The sequence below is a fragment of the Heptranchias perlo genome, chromosome 28 (assembly GCF_035084215.1).
Source record: "Heptranchias perlo isolate sHepPer1 chromosome 28, sHepPer1.hap1, whole genome shotgun sequence".
NCBI lineage: Eukaryota > Metazoa > Chordata > Chondrichthyes > Hexanchiformes > Hexanchidae > Heptranchias > Heptranchias perlo.
In genome coordinates this window covers 32,892,715-32,919,001 of record NC_090352.1, presented here as the reverse complement: position 1 = coordinate 32,919,001, position 26,287 = coordinate 32,892,715, and the positions used below count along the sequence as shown (strand labels likewise).

Sequence of the window (26,287 nt, the reverse complement as noted above, 5' to 3'; positions counted from 1 at the left end):
TCACTTTCGTTAGTTTATTTGGATTGATGATGCTGGGGCAATGCAGTGTCTCTTAACGGGTAATTTGGAAAAAAAACCTCCTCTCCCCAGCCCACTGTGGAGCCTTGAAACGCCCTATACAGAAAGTGTGAACCCTGTACAGAAAGTTAAAACCCTGTACAGAAAGTGTGACCCCTGTACAGAAAGTTAAAACCCTGTACAGAAAGTGTGACCCCTGTACAGAAAGTTAAAACCCTGTACAGAAAGTTTGAACCTGTACAGAACGTTAAAACCCTGTACAGAAAGTTTGAACCTGTACAGAAAGTTTAAACCCTGTGCAGAAAGTTTGAACCCTGTACTTAAAGTTAAAACCTTATGCAGACAGTTAAAATGTAGTAGTAATTGTCACAAACTGTAAACAAACTTATCAATTAAAACAAAACTGTGCAGCTTTGCTTTATTTGTTCAGCCGCTTACACGTGCTGTAGTGCACGTACGCACCTGCGGACGAGTGGGGCGGGGCTTATGTTACGCGACGACGTCTAAAAGAGGCTCCACCCTCCGTCGGCGGCCATTTTGAATCGGTTGTCAATATTTAGCAGCGGGATCGCTGCGCTCGGCTCAGTCTGCGCTTGTCCTCGAATAAGATTGTATATCGCGTTTACATTAAAAAAATACTGTTTTAATTACGTTAGAAAAAAAGTTCAATTTAAGTCTGTTTTGAGCTTGAGGTTCAGAAGAAAGAAAATTTTAAAAAAATTACTGCAGCATTTTTCCCCCTCCCCTGAGAGGAGCCAAGATCGCTCGTTTCTGGCTCGCCCCGATTTTCTCTATAAGTTTTAATTATCATAATATCCCGTTGCCGCCGTAGTTTCAAGGACTCAAAATTCGTTGTCTCCTTAGATGGCCAGCTTCCCAGAATTTGTCAACGAGAATGAAATAGGTAAGGACGCTGACCAGAGGAGGGAGGCCCGGGGAGGGAGGGAGGGGCGCGAACGACAGCCGGTGGTTGGAACAGGAGCTGAGGCCGTGGGGGAGGGGTACCCGCTGTGGGGTTATCTCAGGCACCCTTGCAGGGGCTGTAGCCACGTTACCGTATGATTTTTGTAATTTCTTTTTGTTCATTTTTTAAATAACATTTCAGTACTTGGAAAGTTATTTTTTTTAAATGAAGGGCATAATATTTTTGCAATTTTAAATTTGCACCAAAAATTTTTCACTGGGGGAACTTTTTTCAAGTTTTTTTGAGAAAAATGTTTTTTTTGTGTGTTTTTATTTTACAGTGTGTGGATAAAGTAAAATGGTCTTGGATTTTTAAAAAAACTGCAATTATGAATGTTGGGGCGAGTATATCTTTTCTGCTCTCTGCTTTGTTTGCCATGACTAAATTCCCGAGTCGTCATCGTGCCTGCGCAGTATTTTTTTTGTTCATCATCTGTACAAAAAACATCTAGTTGACCCCATCGTATTCGTTGTGTGTAATGGGGAAATAAGAAGGAGTGACTTTATAAAACGGCTCTTGAATGTACCAAACTGCTTTTGTGGCGAGCCTATATTGAGTTGAATGTTGCCGCTAATGTATCCCTCCTTTGTATTCATTCTAAATATGTGTATTTTAACGTTTTAATTTTATGCTCTAAACAAAGCACCAATATGCTGATTTTTAAATTTCAGCGAAATAGTATTGTTTGCCCAATTATTCAAAGCGGCACTATTCAGTACAAAAGATTGCCTGGGTATAAGCTTATGTGAAATCATTTTTTTTAAATGTAAATTTGGCAGGATGTCATTGCTCAGTGGTGTGCTGATGTGTTAGACTTGCATTACCGATGAGCTGCCAGAGTTTGATGCAAGAGTCTTGCACAGCCAGCGGCAAATTTAAGGTAAACTCAAAGATTTTGTTAAGCTGAGTCGTCTTTGGTAATGGTTTATCTGCCCCCAGCAAATGTGCTGTTCTCGAAGCACGATTTCTCTTTTGTCCCACTGTGCGTGGCTGTGCCTTCAGTTGCCGAGGTCCCACTCTGGAATTCCCTCCCCCAGACTCTGCTGCTTTCTCCTCTTTTAAGATCTTCTTCAAAGTCGGCCTCTTTGACCAGTCCTTTGTTCATGCACCTTAAATCCGTCCTTGGCTCAGCATCCCAAGTCTTTAGGACATTTTCTACAGTAAAAGCACTATATAAGTTCATGAAGTTGTGGTGGTGGTGACAGGGCATCACTATATCCTGTTTGCACACTGTAATGACTAGGCTATCTGATCACTACAGTTTGGGATTACTTTCCCACTGGAGATGGATTATACAATTTGGGCATAAATGCAAGGGGGTGGCATGTTTGGGCCGTTTTCATGGGACCTGCTTTTAAATGTCTGGTTTCCTTAGTTAATTATAAGATCCTGTCTGCTCCTTCAGGTGGATGTAAAAGATCCCAAGACACTATTTTGAAGTGGAGCAGGGGAGCTCTCCCTGGTGTCCTGGCCAGTTTTTATCCCTTGACCAGCATCACTAAAAACAGATTATCTGGTTATTATCTCATTGTTAATTGTGGGATCTTGTTATATGCAAATTGGCTGTTGCATTTTCTACATTACGACAGTGACTATACTTCAAAAGTACTTAATTGGTTGTCAAACACTTTGGGACATCCTGAGGTCGTGAAAGGTGCTAAATAAACTGAAGTACAAATACATTTGGACTAACCAGTTGGGGTATGGAAATTAGAGAAACAAAAGGTAGTCAACCTGACCTGGTATTGTAGATTCTGGCTGGCAAAATGAGTCCCAATGGCTTCATCAGAACTGTAAACAATTTTACAACACCAAGTTATAGTCCAGCAATTTTATTTTAAATTCACAAGCTTTCGGAGGCTTCCTCCTTCGTCAGGTGAAAATGTGAAAATGAAATCCTCGAAAATCATTTCATTTCATTTTCACATTTTCACCTGACGAAGGAGGAAGCCTCCGAAAGCTTGTGAATTTAAAATAAAATTGCTGGACTATAACTTGGTGTTGTAAAATTGTTTACAATTGTCAACCCCAGTCCATCACCGGTATCTCCACTTCATCAGAACTGCTTGAGAACTTGCAGATAAGATAGTTGAGAGCTGAATTGGCATAGTTGGAGTATTTGTTGTGAATTGCAGGTGCTTTAATGAAGGTTCTAATTTTTGCTAGGGAAGGTTTGATGGGCATGGGCAGTGCTCATACCTGACCCAGGTGGTCATTGTATGAGAGTCAAGACTGCGTGGTTAAGCTATTTGAGGCATAAAAACCAAGCACAGTCATGTCTACTATTCCAAGTATGAGCTGCAGTTGAGTGATCAGGAGCCATGGATCAAACCTGAAACCTGCCAAATGTTGAACTGTCTTGTGTTCCCAAGTCCTGGACTGCTAATAATTCATCTTTATGTTCTTGTTCATCAAGGAACAACTTATATTTATATAGCACCTTTCACAACCCCAGGACGTCCCAAAGCACATTATAGCCAATGAAATGCTTCTGAAGTGCAGTCACTGTTGTAATGTAGGGAAATGTGGCAGCCAATTTGCGCACAGCAAGGTCCCACAAACAGCAATGAGATAATGACCAGATAATTTTTTTTAGGTGTTGGCTGTGGGATACTGAATTACCCACATTGTGCTCGCTGACCTACATTGGCTCCTAGTCTGGGAATGCCTCAATTTTTAAAAAGTTCTCATCCTTGTTTTCAAATCTCTCCATGGCCTCTCCCCTCACTATCTCTGTAACCTCCAAGATCTCTGCACTCCTCCAATCCTTGCCTTTTGTGCATCCCCAGTTTTAATCACTCTGATTGGTGGCCGTGCCATCAGCTGCCTAGACCCTAAACTCTGGAATTCTCTCCCTAAACCTCTCCGCTTCTCTACCTCTCCTCCTTTGAGACTCTCCTTAAAACCTTCCTCTTTGACCAAGCTTTTGGTCACCTGTCCTATTAGCTCCTTATGTGGCTTGGTGTCAAATTTTGTTTAACGCTCCTGTGATGCACCTTGGGAAGTTTAACAACGTTAAAGGCACTATATAAATGCATGTTGTTGTTGATACGATATTGGCCAGGACACTGCGGAGAGCTCCCCTGCTCTTCGAAATAGTGCCATGGGATCTTTTATGTTGAAAATAGTGTTGAGCATCAGCCAGGAAGGAAGTAGGTGGGAAGAGTGATAAATCCATAATGCATAATTTTCATAAGGGGTGTGAAATTATGTGCTGAAATACTGTCCTGTATGTAAACAAAGTTAATGTCTCCTGTCTGATTTTTTTTTGTAGGAAACTGGTCCTAAACACACACACTGTGTTCAGTTAAAAGTCTTGCATATTGTGCGTGCTTCATACAAGTGTTGCACTTCAGCCATCATATTCAAATAGCAGCAAATCAGAATTGAAGTAGTAAGGAATGTATGACTCCAAAGCAAAGAACACAGCTAGAAGAATTAGTGTAAGGAATCTTACAACACCAGGTTATAGTCCAACTGTTTTATTCGAAAATCACAAGCTTTTGGAGGCTTTCTCCTTCGTCAGGTGACTGATTTTCAAATAAAACAGTTGGACTATAACCTGGTGTTGTAAGATTCCTTACAATGTCATCAGAGCCACTAATTTTTCTGTATGTTAATGAAATAGTGCCCGACTTGTTAAATATTGCTCACAGCAAGCCTGAGGATACAATGTCATGGGAGGATTGCAACACATGCAGTTGAATTGCGTACAGATGTTTTTTAAAAAAAGTTAACAATTTTTCAGAATTTTATTAGGTGATCTCAAAATTATTGCTAATCCTATTGTGCTAAACTTTTGTGACATTGTGAAGTCATTTTATTAGCCTTCAGGTTTTATGATTTTGATTTGTTAGAATCCTGTTGTTAATTTGTTTTTCCCGTAGTACATTTTTATACTTTGTCATTGTATTTCTTGAAAGTGTTCATGGAGTGGTTGTACTGTGTAGTCCTTTTTCTTCAATTGACTTAATAATGTTTCACATTGTTTTCTGAATTTAATGTCTGATACAGCCAAGGACCATAGTTTGACTAATGCTTTCAAGTTTACTCAAGTGGTTTGAAGCTGAGTTTCTGTGCAACTGTGCTCTGTTGTGTTTGAGCTATTTTCAAAGCTCTGAATATTGTCCAGCTTGGTTTGCCCTTGTGTATCAGAAATCCATAATATGGTCATTTAATAATCTTTTTAAAAATTGAAATTGTTTTCAGTCTCTTCTGCTCTTCACACCCTGCACCCATCAAGAAAAGGCATCAATTCATGACTAGAAAGTTCCCTTGAATTTTCATTCTGCAGTGCCAGCAGTGTTCACTGTTGGTGCCGTCGTTAGCACATAGCTTTTTGCTTTATCAGCTTGGAGACAGACTACCCTTGTGAATGGAGTTGGCCGCTTGGAAGGAAACTACATAAAAGTTTTGCTGCTGCCAACAGTCTCAATGTGACCCTGATGTAAAGTAAATACAATGAAACCTCCAGTCCTAGTCATTGACTCCTCAGGGTATTTTTGACCTTGTGATAGTTTGCAACAGTCTTAACAAACTAGCAACGGCTGTTCAAATGTAACCATGTTGTAGCATTTTCTGTTGTATCCAAAATAACTTTAGGTGGTGTGAACAATTAACAGTAACTTACACAAGTAACAACAAAAAGATGGTCTCTGTGTAACTGATTAACTGAGCAATAAGTCAGGAGGTTTGATAGCTGCAGTGCAATAAAACTGAACTGTGAACCATCAAGATGTTTTTCTGAATGTTTCTACATTTTACATCATGGGAGAGTGACATCAGTATTTTGGTTCCATGTCTGTACAATGCTAAAATTGGCTCCTTACTTCAATTTTGCTGTCTAGAAAATAACAGTTTTTGCTTTTTTGATGCAGGGAGTGATGGTGTGTGGATGGCACCCACCTGTGATCTGAACTGCAGAAGTGCCGAATGTAGAACTGCCTCCATTTATTGGTGTCTGGTGTTTGAACTTGTGCTTAGTATTATCACTAGGAAGTAAAATTTTGATATTGATTAGTGGATCGCCTGTGGTGTTGCTTAGTGATTCAGGATATGCTGAATTGTGACTGGAAGTATGACTTACAGAAAGTGATATGTGACACTGTCTTAACGTATTGATGTTTACTTCAACTGTAGAAAAACAGCTACCAATTTAGATTTTTTTTTTTGCCCTTCCAAATTTGGAGTGGAAGAGAATGTTGTAACTAATGAGGATGGAAAAAGGCAAGTTTATAACTGAAAGCAATTTGAAGTGATAAATTGAGTTGTAAAGAAACATGTTTCTGGAAGTTTGTTGCCAGTACATGAAGATTAGTGATGAGAAACTTTGCTAGACTTAACAGATTATTGGGGGTGGGGAAGGAGGAGAGAAAGTGAGCAAAGCTGTCAGGGAAGGAAACACCAGCTATCATTACTACTGGATCCGTTGGTTTGGAAGTACCTGTTGTATATAAGGTTCAAGATGAGCATGAGTGGAATATATTGAAGTAATTTCCATAAGTGTAATTTTTACATTTTCAAATTGTGCATTTCTAAAAAATGTGGGGCATAAGTATTGTGAACTTTTTCCAATCTTAGCGGTGTACATGGAGGAGGCTGTCATTATTTGTGTGCATAATTGCAGTCGGGTCTTGGTCATAAGGGGAGGGGTGGTTTGTACATGGTGACGTCACTTGTCAGTGTTACAGTTGACACTCTAAAACTGAATTGATAGTGTCATATGGAATGTCGTTCTGGCCAAATTTGGATATGTATATGAATTAGAGTGACTTTTAATTGCATATTCTGGACCAAGTACAAATTGGAGAAAATATCATATGCTATGTCTACTTCAACCTTAGAGAAACAAGCTGTATGTCTATATACCTACTGGCTGAGGATGGCTTGACTCAAGGAAATTATTGTGCAGTATTAGTTGGTGTAAGAAGTATTTAGCTTGACTGCTGTAAAATAGGGTTAATTTTTTTAGTGGTACATGTTTTAATTCCAGATACCAATTCCCTGAGAATTTACAAGTGATGGCCAAATTTTTATAATGATGGATGGATTTTCTTTTTGCTAAGTTTTCTTCTTTGCTGCAGTATGATCACAGGTGCCATTTGCGCACGCACGCACACACTTCTCCAACTGGCCATTATTCATGTTAGCCTGGGCAGTATGTGGTCATCACAGCAGCGTCTCTTATTCTCATCTGATGTCCCCGCACATGCAATTTCCAGCAGGTGTCACTGCAAAGTGCTGAAGTGTAGGAACTTGACATCTCCCCCCCCCCCCCCAAATCCATGCCTCCAACTCTGGGAATGCGACACCAGATCTTTTTTGTGAGGTTACACTTGCTCCGATTTCTGTTAGCTTTCCACTTCCAGGCCTCTTTCTGTGGCCCTAGACTGCTGGAAGATGCAGGGGTGAGTCCGAAGTCATACTTGTTTTTTTTGCTCTAATCTTCCCTACCCCACCACAGACAAGTGCATGGCTGCTGCTGAGCTGTTGAGTGCGTAGGAGCTGAATAAAACTATCTTTTACTGAGTTTGGTCTGTAGTTGGGCATTTAATATTCCATTGTCTTTCTTTTATGCAGCACGGGCCCGGCTAATTGCTGATCTTTGGACACCTGCTGCTCCATTTGAACAGAAGTCTGGCCGTGAAACATGGACTGTTGCTTTTGCACCTGATGGCTCGTATTTTGCTTGGTCTCAAGGTCATCGTGTGGTAAAGTTGGTTCCTTGGTCTCGTCAACAAAATAAGTGAGTACTCCAGAAGTTGTTACCTTAAGTTTTTTTTATTTAAAAAAAATCAATTCCCTGATCACGAATTGATACGTCGAAGTTTTTCTTCAAGCATGTGGCTTTCAAAACAGAAATATACCCCATATGGAGAAAATCATCTTCCCTCCCCCTCCCCTTCCATTTTCTTTTCCACTCCCTTCGCCAAAAGTAAGGACAGGATTGGGCTTGAATTTGGACATCTACTGTCAAATGTCAGTGTTGCTGCCTAGTCCTAATTGTGAAGAATAGCCATTCGGGTGATTTAACGAAGACTTGCTTTGCTTGGTTATATCATAGCCTAGCATGAGCAGCCACCTTTGGGAATGAATAATTAACTGGAAGGAGAGAAAAGACAGTGTGGATTTGAATTGGTGTGCCTTGCAATTAGAAGCAGTGATTAAATGATTGTGGCACTGAAGAAATGCCAACTCATTCCATGTGTCTGTTAGAGTGTACGCCCTCCATACATGTACTTGTGTGAAGATGGATATTTACCAACAGCTGCTAAATTGATACTAGATAGCTTTGTGTTACTCTGAATAGTGCAAAAGTTTGGGCTCTAGTAATTATAACACATTGGATCTTATTTCAAACTAGGTCTGCTTGTACTTGCTTTTTTGCTACATTGTCTTGGACCTCTTGTAACTGCACCAGTCTTTGCGCAACAAAGATCTTTGTTGGTTTCACAAAACGCCTTTTGTTTTCTAGCCAGAAACTCAGGACAGGGACATTATAAATGTTTGTGTTGTAATGTACAACAGGGCTGAAAATAAGTTTGCAACAGTGATAAGACAGCAGCAATATGTTTGCTTTATATGGATGCTGATGTAGCTCTTTCCATTAATGGGGGCAAATGAGCACAATTGGTTTACATAAGATGTTTATTTGGTAAACCATTAGTGAAAAATGGACCTTGTCATTGGAAAGTTTTAAAAAAACTGTGTCTGAAAACTAACTTGTTTTTATGTCTAGAAAATGATTAACATTTAAATCTGGTAAAAACAACTGCCTTAACTCTTAACTTGCTGCCTCCTTATGGAAAAACACATGCAGTAACTTTGCAGGTCACATACTGCAGTTTTGATGCCTATCTCTGTGCTTCCAAAGATAAAAATATTATAGTTTGATTAATCTTTCGACTTGGATTGCTCCATGAGGCTTTGTTCTTGCCACTAACTTTGAACTTTATTTTTTACAAAAGGTTATGTAATGAGCACAATAATACAGTCAATAAGAATCTTAGAAAGCAAAAGAGTGATGGTCAGAAGAACCTGCCAGAAGAGCATACTATAGACTGCGGAGATATTGTGTGGGCCCTTGCTTTTGGCTCTTCTGTACCTGAAAAGCAGAGTCGCTGTGTGAACATTGAATGGCACCGATTCAAGTTTGGCCAGGACCAGCTGCTGCTGGCAACTGGTTTGAGCAATGGACGTATCAAAATTTGGGATGTGTACACAGGTAATGTAAGGTTCTGTAGACTTTTGTGTTTCTAATCATTTGTTCCAACTCTCAAGGTGGCAATTCAATTTGAAATTTCAGATGTGTAATTCTAATAAGACATGCATACTGACCCCTTTACTTGTGCCCACAGATTAAACTGAGTTTTCAAATCTATATAATTTCCTTTAACATTTTTTTCAAAGCATTTGCTAATATATCAGCAGACTGCCGGCCACCTGAACCCCTCTGATCATTTTGTGGGGTGTTCCATTCATTTGGAATGCTTGGGATCCATTTCCTGAAGGTACTGGCTTAGGCTGGGCATCATTCCATGGGCACGAGCAGCCTTTGTCTGGTTGAGCCTAAACAGTGATCGTTGATGGGCTATTCTACCTTAGTGTGAGATTCTGTTCATGTTTTTCATTAGCAACGATTCTGGATTCTTGCCCCTTCCCTAACTGACTGTTCTGAAGCCTTCAGTGCTGCCTAACAATAGTTGGCTAACTCAGCATGGCATCAATCTTGGTACTTTCTGATCTTTTGTGGTTTAGTATTACTGTTGAGTGCCTTTAATACACCGACAATCAGAGGAACTATAATCTTTATGGCTATTTGCTTCACTTGACTACTTGATGGGGTGGCTTATGTTTTTGATGGATGCACAGTTTGATGATTCAGTTTTTGAATGGACAAATTTTTCCCATTGGAGTTCATCTCTCTGCTGTAACTCCCAGCTTAACTAGCATCCAACCACTCTCGGTATCCCTACTATCTGCCTGGTTGCCAAAACTATACTCCCCTGAGGGGGAAAATTGTTCTTTTAATATGTTAAATTTACTTTTCACTAGTATTAAACTGAAGTTCTCTGGTTCCCTTACTTTGAAATATATTGTGGGTGTACCTTAAAATGAGCCCACTTGCACCTCAGGTATATTGTAGTTCCAGTTTGATCATTCTTGAGTGGCAAGACTTTTGATGTTGCTTATTTAATAGTCAGGAGACGAATAATTGTATGCTTTACCAGTTGAAAAGCTGCAGACAGTCAGATCCTCCAAATGCAATGATTTGATGACTTAGCCTTTCTGCCAGAATACACAAGCAAATATTCAGTCCTTTGCTTGTTTTTCTCTTCCCTGGTTCAATTGCTACCTGTTTATTTTCCATTTTCATGTCCATAAACTAACCCACTCATGTTGGAGCCATGCCTTGGTGCATGTCCAGAGAAATAAAGGATAACGTTAAGTGCTTGAAGCACTTAATTTTAAAAAAATAAAACAACTGCCTCTATAGGACTACATTTTGAACAGCCCCTTGAACATCACTTGGTAAAGCACAAGAAAAGAATAAACCACAGATGGCTCAGAACTATGATTTGTAAAGAGCACACAGTCAGTTTTTACAGTGGGTCTGCTTAAGTCTTCAATAAAACATACACTAGCTAGTCATTTAGTTGAATAAAAGATAGTATAATAGAAGGGTTAAGTTCACATATACAGCTGTCTTTGGAGTGGAAGGCTGCCAAGAACTGCATGCTGCTAAGTATTTTAACTGGCTGCATTGATTATGTAGTCATGTCATAATAGGACCTATTTAATCTCTCTGTCTTGGGGGCCCAACAGGATTTTTTTAGTTGTTACACCTTGACCTTCATAAATACATTATTGCAATAGTGCATTTCTGTTCAACCATCAGTGTATCGTGTTGGTGTCAGTAGACTTATTTGCAAGTCATAAAATGGTTTGACGTACCATCTGAATTTTTTTTTTAAGAAAGTAAGTTGAACAGAAGCTTGCTGTTAAGTGCATCTTATGAGAATAACTGCTAAAAGTTTAAACACGTATCTTGAAAAGACAGTCCTACCACGGTCTCCAATTGAGGGTCAGTCTTGCTAATTATATTGAGCTCTGAAACCAGTCATGCCATTACATTTTTCAAACCTCTTTTATATTGTGAAACCTCTTCAATTGGGTCTGATTTTGGAATTAATGAGGTGAAATTAATAGCTAGTAACTTTCCACATATTTCACTCCCTGTATAATCTTTTTATCTTGCAGGCAAATTCCTTCTTAATTTGATGGACCACAATGAAGTTGTTCGTGATTTGACCTTTGCACCTGATGGCAGCCTTATCTTGGTATCTGCATCAAGAGATAAAACTCTGAGGGTCTGGGATCTTAAGGATGATGGTAAGTTTTAAAAATAAACTTACACTTGCATCAATTTTGAGAGACATTTTTCCTTTTAAATTAATTGCAAATGCACTTGAAATCCTATATTGGTCAGACCTGGTTGGCTCGCCAGACATTGGTCGCAGATAATCAGTTTTTGTAATCAAAAAGGCTAATGGAATGTTGGCCTTTATCAAAGGGACAGAAATACAAAAATGAGGAAGTGATGCTTCAGCTGTACAGAGCATTGGTCAGGCAGTACTGCATTCAGTTTTGGGCACCAACCTTAGGAAACATCTATTGGCATTGGAGGGGTTACAATGCAGATTCAATAGAATCAGGGCTTTAAAGGGTTAAATTCTGAACAGGTTTTATAAACTTGGTTTGTACTTCCTTGAATTTAGAAGGTGTTTAAGGGATGAACCAGTCGAGGCCTTAAAAATGATAAAGGGATTCGTTAGGATAGATACAGACAAATTATTTTCTCTGGTGGAATCCAGAGCGAGGGGGCATAACCTTAAAATTGGAGTTAGGCCATTTATGAATGAAATCAGGAGGCACTTTTTCCACAGGAAGGGTAGTGAAAATCTGTAACTCTTCCTCAAAAGGCTTTGGATGCTGGGTCAATTGACATTTTGAAGACGTGAGATCCGTAGATTTTGATTGGGCAAGGGTGCCGAGGGATAGGGAGTTGAGGTGCTTATCAGCCATAATCTAATTGAAAGGTGGAACAGGTTACGGTCCTGAATGGCCTACTCCTGCTCCTACATTCTTGTTTTGATAACCACACAGTTCCCATTATACATGTGCTGGATAATCTGAACAAGGCTAGGGAAGGGAAAATTGGCCAGGATTTCTGTACTGTATTCCTATCAAGTGACTTCCACTGGCAGGTGTGTGTGATTAATGTATGAAGTTTGACCGAAAGTCTCCGCAGTTCAATTAACCTGTTGATCTTCCAAATCGAGATGTTGCCCTTGAATTGGTCAGAGGATCAGGTACGTCGGAAAATCTTCAGTAGCTGGAGTTTTGTGGGGGGAACATGATAGGAAAAGATTAGAATCATTTTAAAAAAAATTAGACTTGACTGTGATTGAATATTAAGCTCCCAGCCTGTCTCTTCCCTTCTGTACAACTTGCAGTACAAATATATTTCCTAACTTTCTGGATTATAGCAGTCCTGTTCACTGATCAGTTATGGGTCACTAACTGGTTCGAGAAAGTTCCTCTCCAAACGTTCGAATATATCTAAAGTGTAACTTATGTGCTGATCACAGCATGTTATGAGGTTCATGGCGCATTGCCAGACCTGGTGAGAATGTGCTTCAGTGCCATATGTGGACTTGATTGCATCCAGTAGGAGCTGGATTCATCCGATCCATTTTGGCCAGCTTTGAATCGTGAAGGTGAAGGGACTCTCTCCTTCCCTGCCTCCAGAAGTGGCTCAAGATTTGGGGTGCAACCAAAAATGTTTTGATTAGTACCAGACCACAAGTGATTAGGGCGTAGGCGATCAAATGGTGGTTGGGTGCATTTCTCAGTACTAATCTGCATTCTCCACATTCTTCAGGAACAAGCATTGTGGCACTTGCCTTGATCCCTTTGTTAGGGCACAATACTAATTGTCCAATGGTGCAGGAAATACAGGGTTACAGACATTTGAACCCATCAACTGCCAGTACAGTTACATCTGTCTAGTTAACCTGTACAAGTTATGATCCATCATTAGATCAGTTAGCACAATTTTCAGACTTAGTTGCACATTGGTGGAATTGTTTCATATTTCTGGATGATTGCTTTGCTTCTACTTGGGAACCATGGACAAATTAGCCTGGAGGGTCAGTCTGTCCTTTTCCTGAAAGCAGATATTTTTGTATGTCGTTCAGTTTTGTACCAAGAGGTGCATGGAGCTTGGTGTTGGCCAGTAGTGTTTGATCGGGCTGGGCCATCTTAAACATTACATTCAATATTGTCTTTTTTTTTGATAGGCAATATGGTGACGGTTCTGAGGGGACATCACAACTGGGTGTACTGCTGTGCCTTCTCCCCAGATTCAAACATTCTCTGCTCTGTTGGAGCTGGGAAAGCGGTATGTGTAGAAGTTCCCCTCTTTTTAAAAGTTGTCTTGTTTGATGCATTAATCAGAGTGGTTACAATCTGGCATGTGATTGTGTTGATTTTATATACTTTAGAATCTCTAAATCAACTTGATACTCATTTTGAGCGCTAGAACTTGCTCGGTGTCATCAACATATTTTTGTGTACACAATAGTATTGCAACATGCAGAAATCTTTCAATATGTGTAACTCAGGAATGTTAGATTCAAGCTTTAACAATGGCAGTAGCATTCTGTTAGTCCAGTCCTCAGGCTGTATTACTGCATTTTAGTATAGTGCCCATAATTGATGTTAGGTTTTTTAATTAAGCTTCCAGCACCTTGCTGCAGAGCATGTATGCAGAATATGTTTGAAAATATCTTCTGGTTTGACTATTGGATGTGACTTCATGTTTGTACACTTTTAAAAATGACTTTTCTGACTTGGTCCTGGACCAGTATCCTAATATCAGAATTGCTGATTTGGATACAGTATCTGTGAACACTGGCTTTTCTTGGTACTGAAATTATTGCCATGAAAACTTAGGGTTGGGGGGAGCGGTGGTGGTGGGGAAGGAGAAGAGTTAAGGTTTGCTTTTAATTACTACTTGTTGTTCAATGCTACTTTGGGGATAATTTCTCTTTTTTTAAAAAAAGATTAAAAGAAATCTGCTGCGGTGGGTTCTCGCCTTTCCCAAATAACTAAATGTCTATCTCCTGGTTGTTTTTTTTTTAAACCTTTCCTGTTCTATGTCTGGCCAAGAGGACAGACAGGGAACTTATTCCAAGGCCCCTGCCAGTCCTGCTCTATATCTAATCATAAGGTGGAGGGGGTATCATCGGCAAGTTTATTGTGCAAGAATGGCTATGGGTGATCGCCTTTTTTTTCTCTCATTCCTGTAGATAAATGCATAGGATCCACAGGTTGTTTCCCCAGAACTGTTAGTTCAGATCAGCAACCTTCTGTGTTCAACTTAACACTAAATGTTGGAAGTGCCCAAGTGCTGCATTGTCCAGATCACTTTTTTTTTGTTTAATTGTATTAAAAATGAGGAGGTAGCTAAACCTCCTAGAGTTATACACATTATAAATAACTGAAGTTCAATAACCAAGCCATCTCCCACAAACCTCCAAGAAAAAAATGTGAGACATAAGAACATAAGAAATAGGAGCAGGAGTAGGCCAATCGGCCCCTCGAGCCTGCTCCGCCATTCAATAAGATCTGGTCCTAACCTCAAATCTAAATTCATGTCCAATTTCCTGCCCACTCCCCGTAACCCCTAATTCCCTTTGCTTCTAGGAAACTGTCGATTTCCGTTTTAAATTTATTTAATGATGTAGCTTCCAGTGGCAGCAAATTCCACAGACCTACTACCCTCTGAGTGAAGAAGTTTCTCCTCATCTCAGTTTTGAAAGAGCAGCCCCTTATTCTAAGATTATGCCCCTAGTTCTAGTTTCACCCATCCTTGGGAACATCCTTACCGCATCCACCCGATCAAGCCCCTTCACAATCTTTTATGTTTCAATAAGATCGCCTCTCATTCTTCTGAACTCCAATGAGTAGAGTCCCAATCTACTCAACCTCTCCTCATGTGTCCGCCCCCTCATCCCCGGGATTAACCGAGTGAACCTTCTTTGTACTGCCTCGAGAGCAAGTATGTCTTTTCTTAAGTGTGGACACCAAAACTGTATGCAGTATTCCAGGTGCGGTCTCACCAATACCTTATATAACTGCAGCAATACCTCCCTGTTTTTATATTCTATCCCCCGAGCAATAAAAGCCAACATTCCGTTGGCCTTCTTGATCACCTGCTGCACCTGCATACTAACTTTTTGATCTTGCACTAGGACCCACAGATCCCTTTGTACTGCAGTACTTTCCAGTTTCTCGCCTTTAAGATAATAACTTGCTCTCTGATTTTTCCTGCCAAAGTGCATAACCTCACATTTTCCAATATTGTATTGCATCTGCCAAATCTCCGCCCACTCACCCAGCCTGTCTATATCCCCCTAGGTGAGACCAGGTGAGATGCATTTTCCTCTACTTGCTAATATGAGTCTACTTGTACAACTTTTGTTTATTAGCAACCTGGGGAAAATATACCTACAGTTGAGTTTGTGCAGACACTCCAAAATTAGTTTCATGTCTGATGCTTGATATATAGGAAACAAGCCAGTCCAATTAAAAGGCAGTTGAAAGTGAAATGAGAACTGTTGATGCGCTGTTCCCTTTTTTAATTAAGCTTTAAAATGAATTTTAGCTGCTACATTTGGTATTACTTCAGAATTATTGTAAGTGTTTAATTTCTGACCTACAAGAATGTTTACAAAAGCAGGACATGTCCACCTCTTCTGCTCTACAACAGTATCATTTTTTTTTTAAATGAAAGTGCATTATTTTGCAGTTCGTGTGCATTTTTTTTGTTCTCAACCTCCAATCCTCCTTTAGTGGTCCCATTCAGCATCATGTGACCAACTCTGACCAATAATGCTTCAGAATTTTGAAGTGCTTCTAAAATCCAATCGTCAAACTTTAAGCTGTGAATAATAGAGGCTGTAAAGTTAGTGCTTGTATGTTAAGCTGTGGAACTTCAATTTATGTTTCAGGATTGCTCAGAGTTCATTTGGGGAAGGGGATGAATAGTGGGGAAACTAACATCTACATTGCATAGATTAAATCGAACTTATTGTAAAACCGGCAACCATTTAGTTATTACCATGACCCAAATACAGTAAAGCATAACAAATTTAGTAGCTTTTTATTCTATGCAACATTAAGTTGTGCTGCCAGTCATTTGGGCTGAGCAAAATCAAAGTGCTGTTTTTAAATCTTAATGTTGAATTTTTCTGGGTGCCTATTCTGAATGAGTATTCCTGAAAATGAAACTTTCAGTTCTGCATCTTTGGTAATGGCTTTTTTTTAAAAAAAGAAAGGTTGAGTGTAGTTTTTAGCTTAACTATGACCCATTAGAATTACTGAAATATAAATGGACAGTTGTAACTAGGAATGGCTCGAATTATAAAGTTTCATATGTTTTAACTAATCTTTAAGCTACTTAAAATGGATGAGTGTACAGGTAGCATTTTGACCAAGTAAATGTACTTGTGAATTTTTAGTTTACTTGTCATTGAGGTTACCAGTTGAATAGTGAGATGCATACAAATTAGTGAAGTTAATGTTAGTGTTTTTATTAAATCTCTTTTCTCTCCCCGCCCCCCCCCCCCCCCCCAAAAAAAAAACCACCACCACCAAAAAAAAAGTACTGCTCTTATTTAGGTACACATCCACAGGCACTCATCCTGGAGTGCGTCGTCCAAGTAACTGTTAATGGGAGCCTGGACAGTGGGCTTTTGGGCCATAGGGTGGCATTACAGCCAAGCCCAGTTCCTGATGTCCATTTTGTACTTTCCAGAAGGAATCACTGCTAGAACTAGGAGTCTTGCTGTTCAGAGCTGGCATGCACGAGGAGCCGAATGGCTTTCTTCTGTGCTGTAAACGTCTGTGGTTGTGCTTTTTGCTCTTCCCATCTCCCTTTCCGTCGCCAAAAAAAAAACTGGAGGTCGACTGGTGTCACCTCCCAAATCGATGACAGCAAGCTCACCACAGACCAGCAGTGGAACCTGAACTTGTGTGGTCTTATGGCTTTCTGATTAGGCCAGTGCACTCCCCAACTTAGCCACCAGGTGAGCCCCATTTTAATAGATTGCATATGAGGTGTGGTTATTTTTCCTTTTTAGTTGCATTTTTTTCAGTTGTGGTTTTCCTTTGCTTTCTCTGTCACAGGTGTGGTGGCAGCTGTGTTGATCTGATTGAAGTTTAGGGTACTTGCCTGTCCAGTCATGTTGCACAGATGTGCACAGAGAAGGGCATTGGCAGTAGTAGTAGCTATGCTGAAAGGGTAGCATCTCTGACTACAAGGGTGGTCAGTGCTTACCAAGGATGAGGGAGCAAGATATAAGCCGGTGCTGGTTGATGTCCACTTTTTTCTGTTTCTAGAAAAGTTTTATGCTCCTAGTTCGGCAGATTGTGACTAGTTTGACTCGTACTTTAAAACTACCTGGCTGGGGTTTTTGGCTTATGCGTTTGACAGCCACAATTTTTCTGCCAATTAAAGTGAATGGGGAGAATTTGTGGGCTGGCAAGTGCACTGGCAGAAAACCCTAGCCTATGTTTTTAATGAATCTTGTCAGCGTTTGTAGGACATGTAATTTTCGAAATATTGTCTGATATTGTGACGAATCTTGGACTGTAGTGATTTTTCAAAACGAGTCATGTGAATTGCCCAGTTTCTTCGTGTCTGTTAATAGTTATGGATAACGACATACAGCTGAACATTTTAACATAAATATTTAACCTCTTTTCCCCCATTTTACTAAGTATTTTTTTCCTCTTTAGATCTCCCGCAGCATGTACCATTCCTGACAGAGGGTGGGCAGGCGACCTGCTCCCTGGCCTCTGACAATGTTACCAGAAGGTGTGTGTGAGCAGCCCAGGATAACTTCCTTGTTTTTTGCTTTTTTTCCCCCTCCCTCTTCCTCCTTATTGGGAAGTACTTGGCTTCAGCTTGGTTCTTCCCCCAGACAGCCCGGGTAAGATCGGGAATGCTGCGTGGGGAATCACAAGTGTGAACCTATGTTGTAAAACTCCCATTGGAGCACCAACCTGCTGCACCACTGGGCTGCCTACTATAATTAGTGTTTTAAAAATGCAGAATGTATGGTAGAGCTTACTTTTATTTCTATTTCCATAGAATGTAGAAATGCGCAATGTTGTAAAGTGGCCATCTGTATATTGTACTTGGAGATGAGAGAAAATCAATACCGAGCCAATTTCTTCTATCTCATTACATTCTCTTGGAGAGTAGATTAAAGAGCCTGGGCTCCACTGATGATCAGTGAATTTCTCCAGTGTAGCTGACCCAGATAGACCAGGAAGATTCCAGGTTCAATCCCTGGTCTGTTGTTAGCTGATCTTGGCCAGGGCAATGGTAGGGCTGCTTTAATTGGTCTTGCCACCCCTGAGTTGAGGTGGGGGGTGGAGGGGAAAGCGATATCGGTCAAGATTCCTGCCTTTGATCACAACCCTCACAGAAGTGCGCATGCATGGAGCCCAGGTGAGGACAGGATTGTGCTCTGCTGTGATACACTCCAGTTAGTTGGCACTTGAACAGTTACTTCGGTGTGGTACTGGAGGGTAGCCAGGGCCTGAGGAACTGTCTTGCAGCTCAAGTCAGACTTCAGGAGAGAAAGTTGGAGAGTGGGAGGAATACATAGTTTAGACTGTTAACAGCAACATCAATAGCACTGTATAATTTCTGAAGACTTGAAATCAGTTTGTTATCTTGCATAATAGAATTTATTGCATACAACACACAAAATATCCATGCTTATTACTATCATGCACTTAGTTGACTTCATATTTAACTTTTATAGATATATAGAATATATCACAAATTTTAATTTTTAGTTTTTTTTTAAAAAGCGAATGCAGTTTTTAAATGAAATACTTATCAGATGTTTTTAAATGGCCAATAGGGAAATTCAAATTTGTAATATACCCTAAATCTGCCTTATAACATATTTGGGTGGGTTATTTGATTTTTGAGCCAATGTCCCACTGAAGCCAAATATATTTACCTTAAATTGTATCTTTAAAACTGTAATTCACATAAATAAGCTGTACGTGATCTTTTCCGAAGACTACCTAGACTGTATAATGTTGCCGTAACGATGTGCATTGTTGCATTTTTCGGGAGTAGAGAAGGCACAGCTTTAGTTCTTCGATTGCAATGACTTTTACATGGCTGTGGGAGGTGCCAGGTGAAGGCCAGATGGCTCCATGCTGAAGAGAGAGAAGTCCAAGTTGTAACTGGACCACTCTTGAGTGGAATTGGTCGAGGCCTGGGAGCAGGCCACCTGTCCACTTCAACTACGGCAGGGGTATGTGGCCCAATAAGGGGGGATGGTGGGTTTGGTGGAGGGGGAGAAATTCAAGGGATTCATATTACGCATAATAGATCATACAGCATACTGTAACAAATCGTAATCTCCTGCGTTCTATGCGGTTTGTCTCTGTAGTTGAATCGTCTGGTTAATTCACTTTCGTAACTGTAATGATGTAACCCTAAATGTAAAGTTATAGCCTCAGTTTTGTGCTGTTTGCCAAAGGATTGTTCCTTTAGGCCGTCAAAAATGTTCTTTTCTCTTGCAGTATCTGCTGTTTCATAGGCTCTCGCTCCTGATGAAAACGTTTTGTAAACACACGTGAACTTTAACTCTGAATGGAGGTTCCGTTGGAGTAACAAAATGTTATGCTTAAGTTACCTGTACTGTATTTTTTCTATATATACATATATATTTTATGTCGAGAGTTAAATTTCAATTGGGAGTTGTAATTAAAAGAAATTTGTAAAATTGTTTAAAATATATAGGCGTCCTTTGAGGATGTTTGGAAAGTAAATTGTTGGATGCTTTATTTAGAATAAAGTTAGAATTGTAGCTGGCATGTTTGCAAATATTGCCTTTAAATTTTTTTAGTTGCAGTTATGACACTGAGCATATCAATTTTTGAAGTACTTTATAATTCAAACTGTTCGTATGAAAATTTATACTAAGCCTGTCATAAGTTGTAAGTTAACTGGATCTTATTTGGGAAGATTAACCATAAACGGGCGCTGTAAAGTACGACTCTCTCATTGCAGGTTTTTCTTTGGAACATGGAAAAATACACCATGATTTGTAAACTTGAAGGCCACCTTAATGATGTAGTATCATGTGAATTCTCTCCTGATGGAGCATTATTGGCTACAGCCTCACATGATACACGAGTTGTTGTCTGGGATCCACATACAGGCAGTATTTTGTTGGAGCTGGGGTAAGTGAACATGGCAACTTTTCCCAGTATGAGAGTGCATCAGGGTATTTGATTGCTCATAAGCACAGTGGGCCAGTTTTGATTGCTTTCCCCATACCCTCCTGGAGGTGTTAATTCATGTTTTTGGGTGGAGGGGGACTGGTGTATGCAGGCCTCTACTTCAGAAGATGTGTATAATTCTACACCTGCTTTCCAAATACTGTGCAGAAGTAGTTTAATGCAGCAGTAACACACTTTACTTCATGCCTTTACTGCAGAGTAAATCGATAGAAGCTTGATCTTGCTTTTGTACATATTTAAATGTTATGCCCACCATTGTTTTAATGCATACTTCATTTGGAATGTGGCTTGCAAGATATGCAAGAGATTACTGAGGAAATGGGTTTTCCATGTTCAAGATTTCTGCAGACTTCAAACTAGCTGGAAATGTACAGTATTAAAGTATTAAATATACCATCCAAACCTACATGTTTGCCCCCTCCCCGGTTGTTGCTGTAAGTGGGGCCAATATTAAATCTTCTTGAGATGGTTTATGTGGGGCTCTATATAGTTGGATGTTCTTCATTGGTGAAGGAAGTGTGAGAAGTATGAGATTCACGAGCAAAAAATGTCCACTCTAAAGAGTTAATGTTTTGCTACTTGCTAAACAATCTGTGCACCAGTCTGAATTAGCAACTTTTGTTAGCCATAACAAATTTTTAATTGAATTTCTATCTGACCATAAGAATAAGTAAGGTACATCTAACTTTATCTTGCTGCTGTGAAATTTGACCATTATACCTACTAATCAAGGTTTCTGCCATTGAAGCATTTAGCTCCTTCATTTGGGAACAACACCCAACCTGTGTTGGGGGCAAAATGGTTTGGTTTCAGTGTGAGAATTCAAAACTGCTCAGCCCTACTCGTCAGTATCTGGCTCCACCCCCCCCCCCCAAAAAAAGCCAATGGCAATAACTTGCCTTTCAAATACTTGACCACAAGTTTTACTTGGCCAAAATGGAATGTAATGCGTGTCTCTTTTTTTGTTTGTAAATGGAAAAAGCTAAGCTGTTTTGGTAAATTGTACTTTTTCTGTACCCCTTCTAAAGGCATCTGTTTCCACCTCCCACTCCAATATTTGCTGGTGGAGCAAATGATCGCTGGGTGAGATCTGTTGCCTTTTGCCATGATGGTATGCACATTGCTAGCATTGCTGATGACAAGTAAGTGGATATTAAATGCCTCCAGCTGTAATTGAATTCTTGCTATGAATGCAAAAATTATTTTTTTTGGAAGGGGGGGCTGCTGTTGTGGAGACTGAAGGAACTCTGTCACCATTCAGAATTTCTTGTGTAAGTGGCTTGATCATGTCTTTAAGCAGACAAAAGTGGTCTACAAATTAAAACATGTCTTAATTATCTATTATATTTCAGTTAGGGTAGCCTGGTTCTAATTAATTATGATTTTTGGTAAACTGCTTATTGGAGAAAACATGTCTCTTATTGAGCTGGATTAGGAGAACATCATCCAGTTAAATAACTTTTAACAGGTTTCAAAATGACTTGGTACATTGTCATTGTACTTGAGTTTCTTAACCTCAATCTATAAAATGATACTTGACCACTTTGGTCATGATGAGTCATGGTAATTCAGAGGGCATCTCACCCTGCGTTTGATTTTTTTATTATTCATTCATGGGATGTGGGTGTCACTGGCAAGGCCAGCATTTATTGCCCATCCCTAATTGCACTTGAGAAAGTGGTGGTGAGCCACCTCCTTGAACTGCTGCAGTCTGTGTGGTACATGGCTGCAGTCCGATTGGCTTGAGCAGGAAGGCATCCACCAAATTCTTGGGTAGTGCAGCTCCAGAGATATGCTGCCCAATAATTTGGATGAGTATATGTTAGAATTAACTCTCTGTAGATGGCATTTCAATCAGCTGTGCCATGTAGTGAAGATTTGTGGAAGAATTGGCAAGTTGCCCCAAGCCATTCAAATAGTTGATCATATGCAGTGGACTGAAGTAGGTCATTTGCATGTCCCCACCCTTTTAGGCAGTGTAATGAGGGGTCAGGGAAACATTGGGATTGTCTGTGCAAATATAACAAGAATACTGTCAAATTGGTAATGGATAGCTGTGTCATTCTTCCTGGGTGTCAGCAACACTGATGTTTCAATCCCAGCCTCAAGGGCACTTATGCTCATATTTCCACCTTAATTCCATAATTCCTATCTCATTTCCTCTGGGAATAAAATAGCTGAATTAGTCATTTGGAACAGTTTTGTTTCATTTGAGTTGGAGCTGGATTCAGGAAGCCGTAAGTAGTTTGACCTCCAAAAGCTACAGGAACAATTTAATTTGTTCTGGGCTAGATTTGGACAATGTATTTTTCAAGAATTGAAAAGGCTATCCTGAAACCAGCTGAACTTTGTCCATCAAAAATGGTTAAAGGGATTTTGGATCCGAGGTGTGTTCTGAGTTTTTTTAATTTCCATTTTATAAACCTGATTGTTCTGAGGCCCTTCATCAGCTGAGCCTGTCTTTAAAGATGTGCCAGCCCACAGGTCGATTCTGCTTAGTATGTTACTGCAGTTCAAAATGGAAGGATATTTTTTGACGCCCTTTAACAACAGGTTTTTTGTAAATTGGAAAATCAGCTGGAGAATTAAAATATTTTCTCATATACTCCAAATTCATTTATAGGATTAAGTTGAGTTTTTGACTTTTTTCCCCTTTTTGATAAACTCTGATTACGCTTCTAGTTGTCAAGTTACTCATTTTCTTGTGTATTTTATTAGCCTATTTAGAGCTGAGCTACTGTAAAGTTGGCTCTGAAGTACCTTTTTAAACCAGTATTTCCATGTTTAATTAGTCATGAAATGACATCTAGTTGTGGCAAGTTTACACATGCAATAATATAGTGTATCTTTGACTTTTTTTAACCTACCACTGCACCAAACAGTTGACACTGGAGATTAACTTGACATTCTAGATCTGCAGTTGCTGTGACTGAAGTTTGATTATAATGGAAAATTAGATGTTTAGACAAGTTTTGTCTGAACTCAAATGTGTACTATGCATTGTTGATTAACACTCACAATTAATGCATATAATTTCCTACTGAAGAGCTGTTGCTTCTCCTGGCAAAATGTTCTCTTTAATGCAGTAGCACAATTGAGACTGCACAGGCTCTTTTTAGTAGGACAAGTGATGTATCCCTCAGGTCTGCTGTAATAATTTTTGGTGCGCTTGGGACTTGAATGTAAAATCTGGCAGTAAATTGTTACGTGTTCATGTTTTTAAAAAAAAAAAATTGGCAGCATTTGTTCGGCTGTCATCGCACCAAAACACATGCCCAACTCAAACAGTTATACTAATTTTGTTCATTTCAGAATGGTGAGATTCTGGGGGATCGATGACGGTTGTCCAGTAGAAGTTGCTCCTCTAAGTAATGGACTATGTTGTGCCTTTTCTCCAGATGGTAGTGTTCTTGCTACAGGGTAGGTATATTAACACTGGCCTTCCTTCTGTAATGCATTGTGAAGCACCAATTCATATCAGAAAAATAAGTATTACAGGCTGCATTTTTACTTTTTCTGTTCTTTCTGCAATCCCAGTTTAGTCTTGGTTAAAAGATGGGCATGCTCCCATAATGTTGATGCTTTGAAGTCACTTTGATGTGTAATGTTGATTGTAAAGATTTCCTAAATGACAACCGAGCACTCTAGATACTTGGAACTCTAAGTAAAGGTCTCTGGGAAATTAAATTGTTAATAAAACTTTACCTTCTGAACCAGGGTTGATTCTTTGTCCTGATCCTTGTATTGAGGTTACTGAGGGGGTGCAGTTTATATCTTGGGATTTGACAATTTTTTAATGTTTTCAAAATTGGCTTTGGTACATTGCTACAATTTATGATGTGATTTTCAACTAAGTAACCAAAGGAATTAATTAATTTGGTGTCCAATACAGTTTGTCTATGCAGAGTACTAGTATCCCTTTACTGCAGATGAGGTTTGTATTGCATGTTGATGGACTGTAATTGTTCTGTCAAGAAAGTGGGATGGGGATTGCTCCCAGCTCTCTGCCAGTGTTGTGCTCTCGAATGTCTTGTTTGAGTGGACTCCAGTGTTCCTTTCCATGGGCAGCATTGGACTTCTCAGCTGCTTTTTGAAACTGTTTTCAGGAGTGTGACATTCAGAGAATACTGTTGTGTTCCTCACTTGTATGGCTCTGTTGAAAATTCTTTACTGGGTAACGACTAGGTGTGGTGTGCAAGGATTTAAACTTAGAAGATTTAATTGTTAGTTCAGCTAGATTTCCATCAAATCATACCTTATCCTTGTCTGTAGATTAAACACGGGGATTGTGTTTCTTGTAGATTTTCACATCTGTGAACTCTTAAAAGTTTATGCAACGTCGTAGTAGGTGACCTTGGGTCAAATATGAACTGTTTGCTTTCTCTTTCCTCCACCAAGGACGCAAGATGGTAGTGTTCACTTCTGGGCCACTCCCAAGCACGTCTCCAGTCTTCAGCATCTCTGCCGAATGGCTCTGCGAAGAGTGATGACTACCAATTCTGTTGAGAACCTGCCCATCCCACTGAAGATGGTCAACTACTTGACTTACCGTACGATCTGACCAGTTGGAGCTGCATAACTTTAGAAGACTTGGGAGCGAGTTGCTTTTTGTTGCATAGACATAGACAAGCCGATGCATTTTGCTGCCATGTAAGCAAAGAAGTTGCAGCTCTTTGCAGCAGTTCATACAGATCTGTATCGCTGTAAAAACTGTACATATTCTGTAAACTTGTACCATTCTATATAAATATCAGCTTGTACCATGGCATTTTCTATTCTGTTGCTCTTAGTGGTCCAATCTACTCTTTTTTTTTCTGTATATAAACTTTTGTTTTATGGTAAGTTTTGTAAATGTAGTGTTGTGGAAATGGGTGTGAAGTTTGGCTGGTCTTTACCACAGTCTGCAACTGAAAAAGGAAAAACTATCCACTGCCAAAGACTTAAAACTTATGTTTTGCTTTTATGAGCCATCATTTGCAAATGCAGAAAAAGACTGAATGAATGTATTTCATTCATATGTGAATTTATATATTTTTGTTCTGTTTAAGTATTAAAGAGAAGTTAAGTTTCATCTGTTGACATTTTATTCAATATGAAAGTATTTGTCCCTCTAGTGATTTGCACAGGTGTGGATTGGTCTGCAACTGATCCTGCAGGTTTACAATCACCCTCTTCTGTTTCATTCTCAATCCCACCAACTGAGATGCTCTGCTGTGGGGCTAAGGAGCATTCTTGCTCAATGAGAGTGATGGCTGAGTGATGTTGCTATAACCCTCAAGGCTCTAATTTTGAAGAAACTGAAGTCATGGCCAAGTATTACATTTTCTCAGAGTCCATCTATCTGAATCATTCCAAAATTTTTGTTTTAATGCATAAAACTGGAAACTGGTGCAGTGGAATTGCAAATGTTGTCATGTAGTATTGGGTGCCCCTCAGAGGTTGGACTCAGTCAAGCTAGGGAGACAAAGTGAGAGAAACTTCAGATTGTGGTTTAATGCTTTGAGCCTGGGTGCTGAAAATGTGTTTTTCTGATAATCCCAGAACTATATGGAACCCTTCACTGGGTTGTATAGCATATTGGTTCATTAAACCATCAGACTACTGTCTGGGTTTCCTGCTTGGAATTCCAACTCTCCAACTGTAAGGAGATGTGGGAAGGTAGAAGTTTGCAGCTTCACCTGCAGGAAGGGATTGAAAATTGGTGACTGGGCAAGACTGCCACTCTTGTACCTCCCACCACTGGTTTGAGCAGCATTAATACAAGCTTAGTAGAGATAATTGGTTGCCTCTTGACTGCGAAGTTGCATGTTGTGGGGAGAGAAACTCATTTATTATAAGGTTTGCACCATGATTGTACTTGAGTACATGTAGTCAATAAAATTGGAGAATCAAATAAAACAA

At 39.7% G+C, this 26,287-nt stretch overlaps 1 protein-coding gene across 1 annotated transcript; it reads left to right on the top strand.

The window, feature by feature from the left end:
- Positions 1–588: 588 nt before the first annotated feature.
- wsb1 (WD repeat and SOCS box containing 1) lies at positions 589–26,287 on the top strand. Its single transcript, XM_068008400.1, has 9 exons — positions 589–922; positions 7,562–7,727; positions 8,950–9,206; positions 11,243–11,374; positions 13,345–13,445; positions 20,154–20,326; positions 21,415–21,528; positions 23,699–23,806; positions 24,785–26,287. The coding sequence occupies exons 1-9, from the start codon at positions 883–885 to the stop codon at positions 24,945–24,947; spliced, it is 1,254 nt and encodes a 417-aa protein (XP_067864501.1). The 5' UTR covers positions 589–882; the 3' UTR covers positions 24,948–26,287.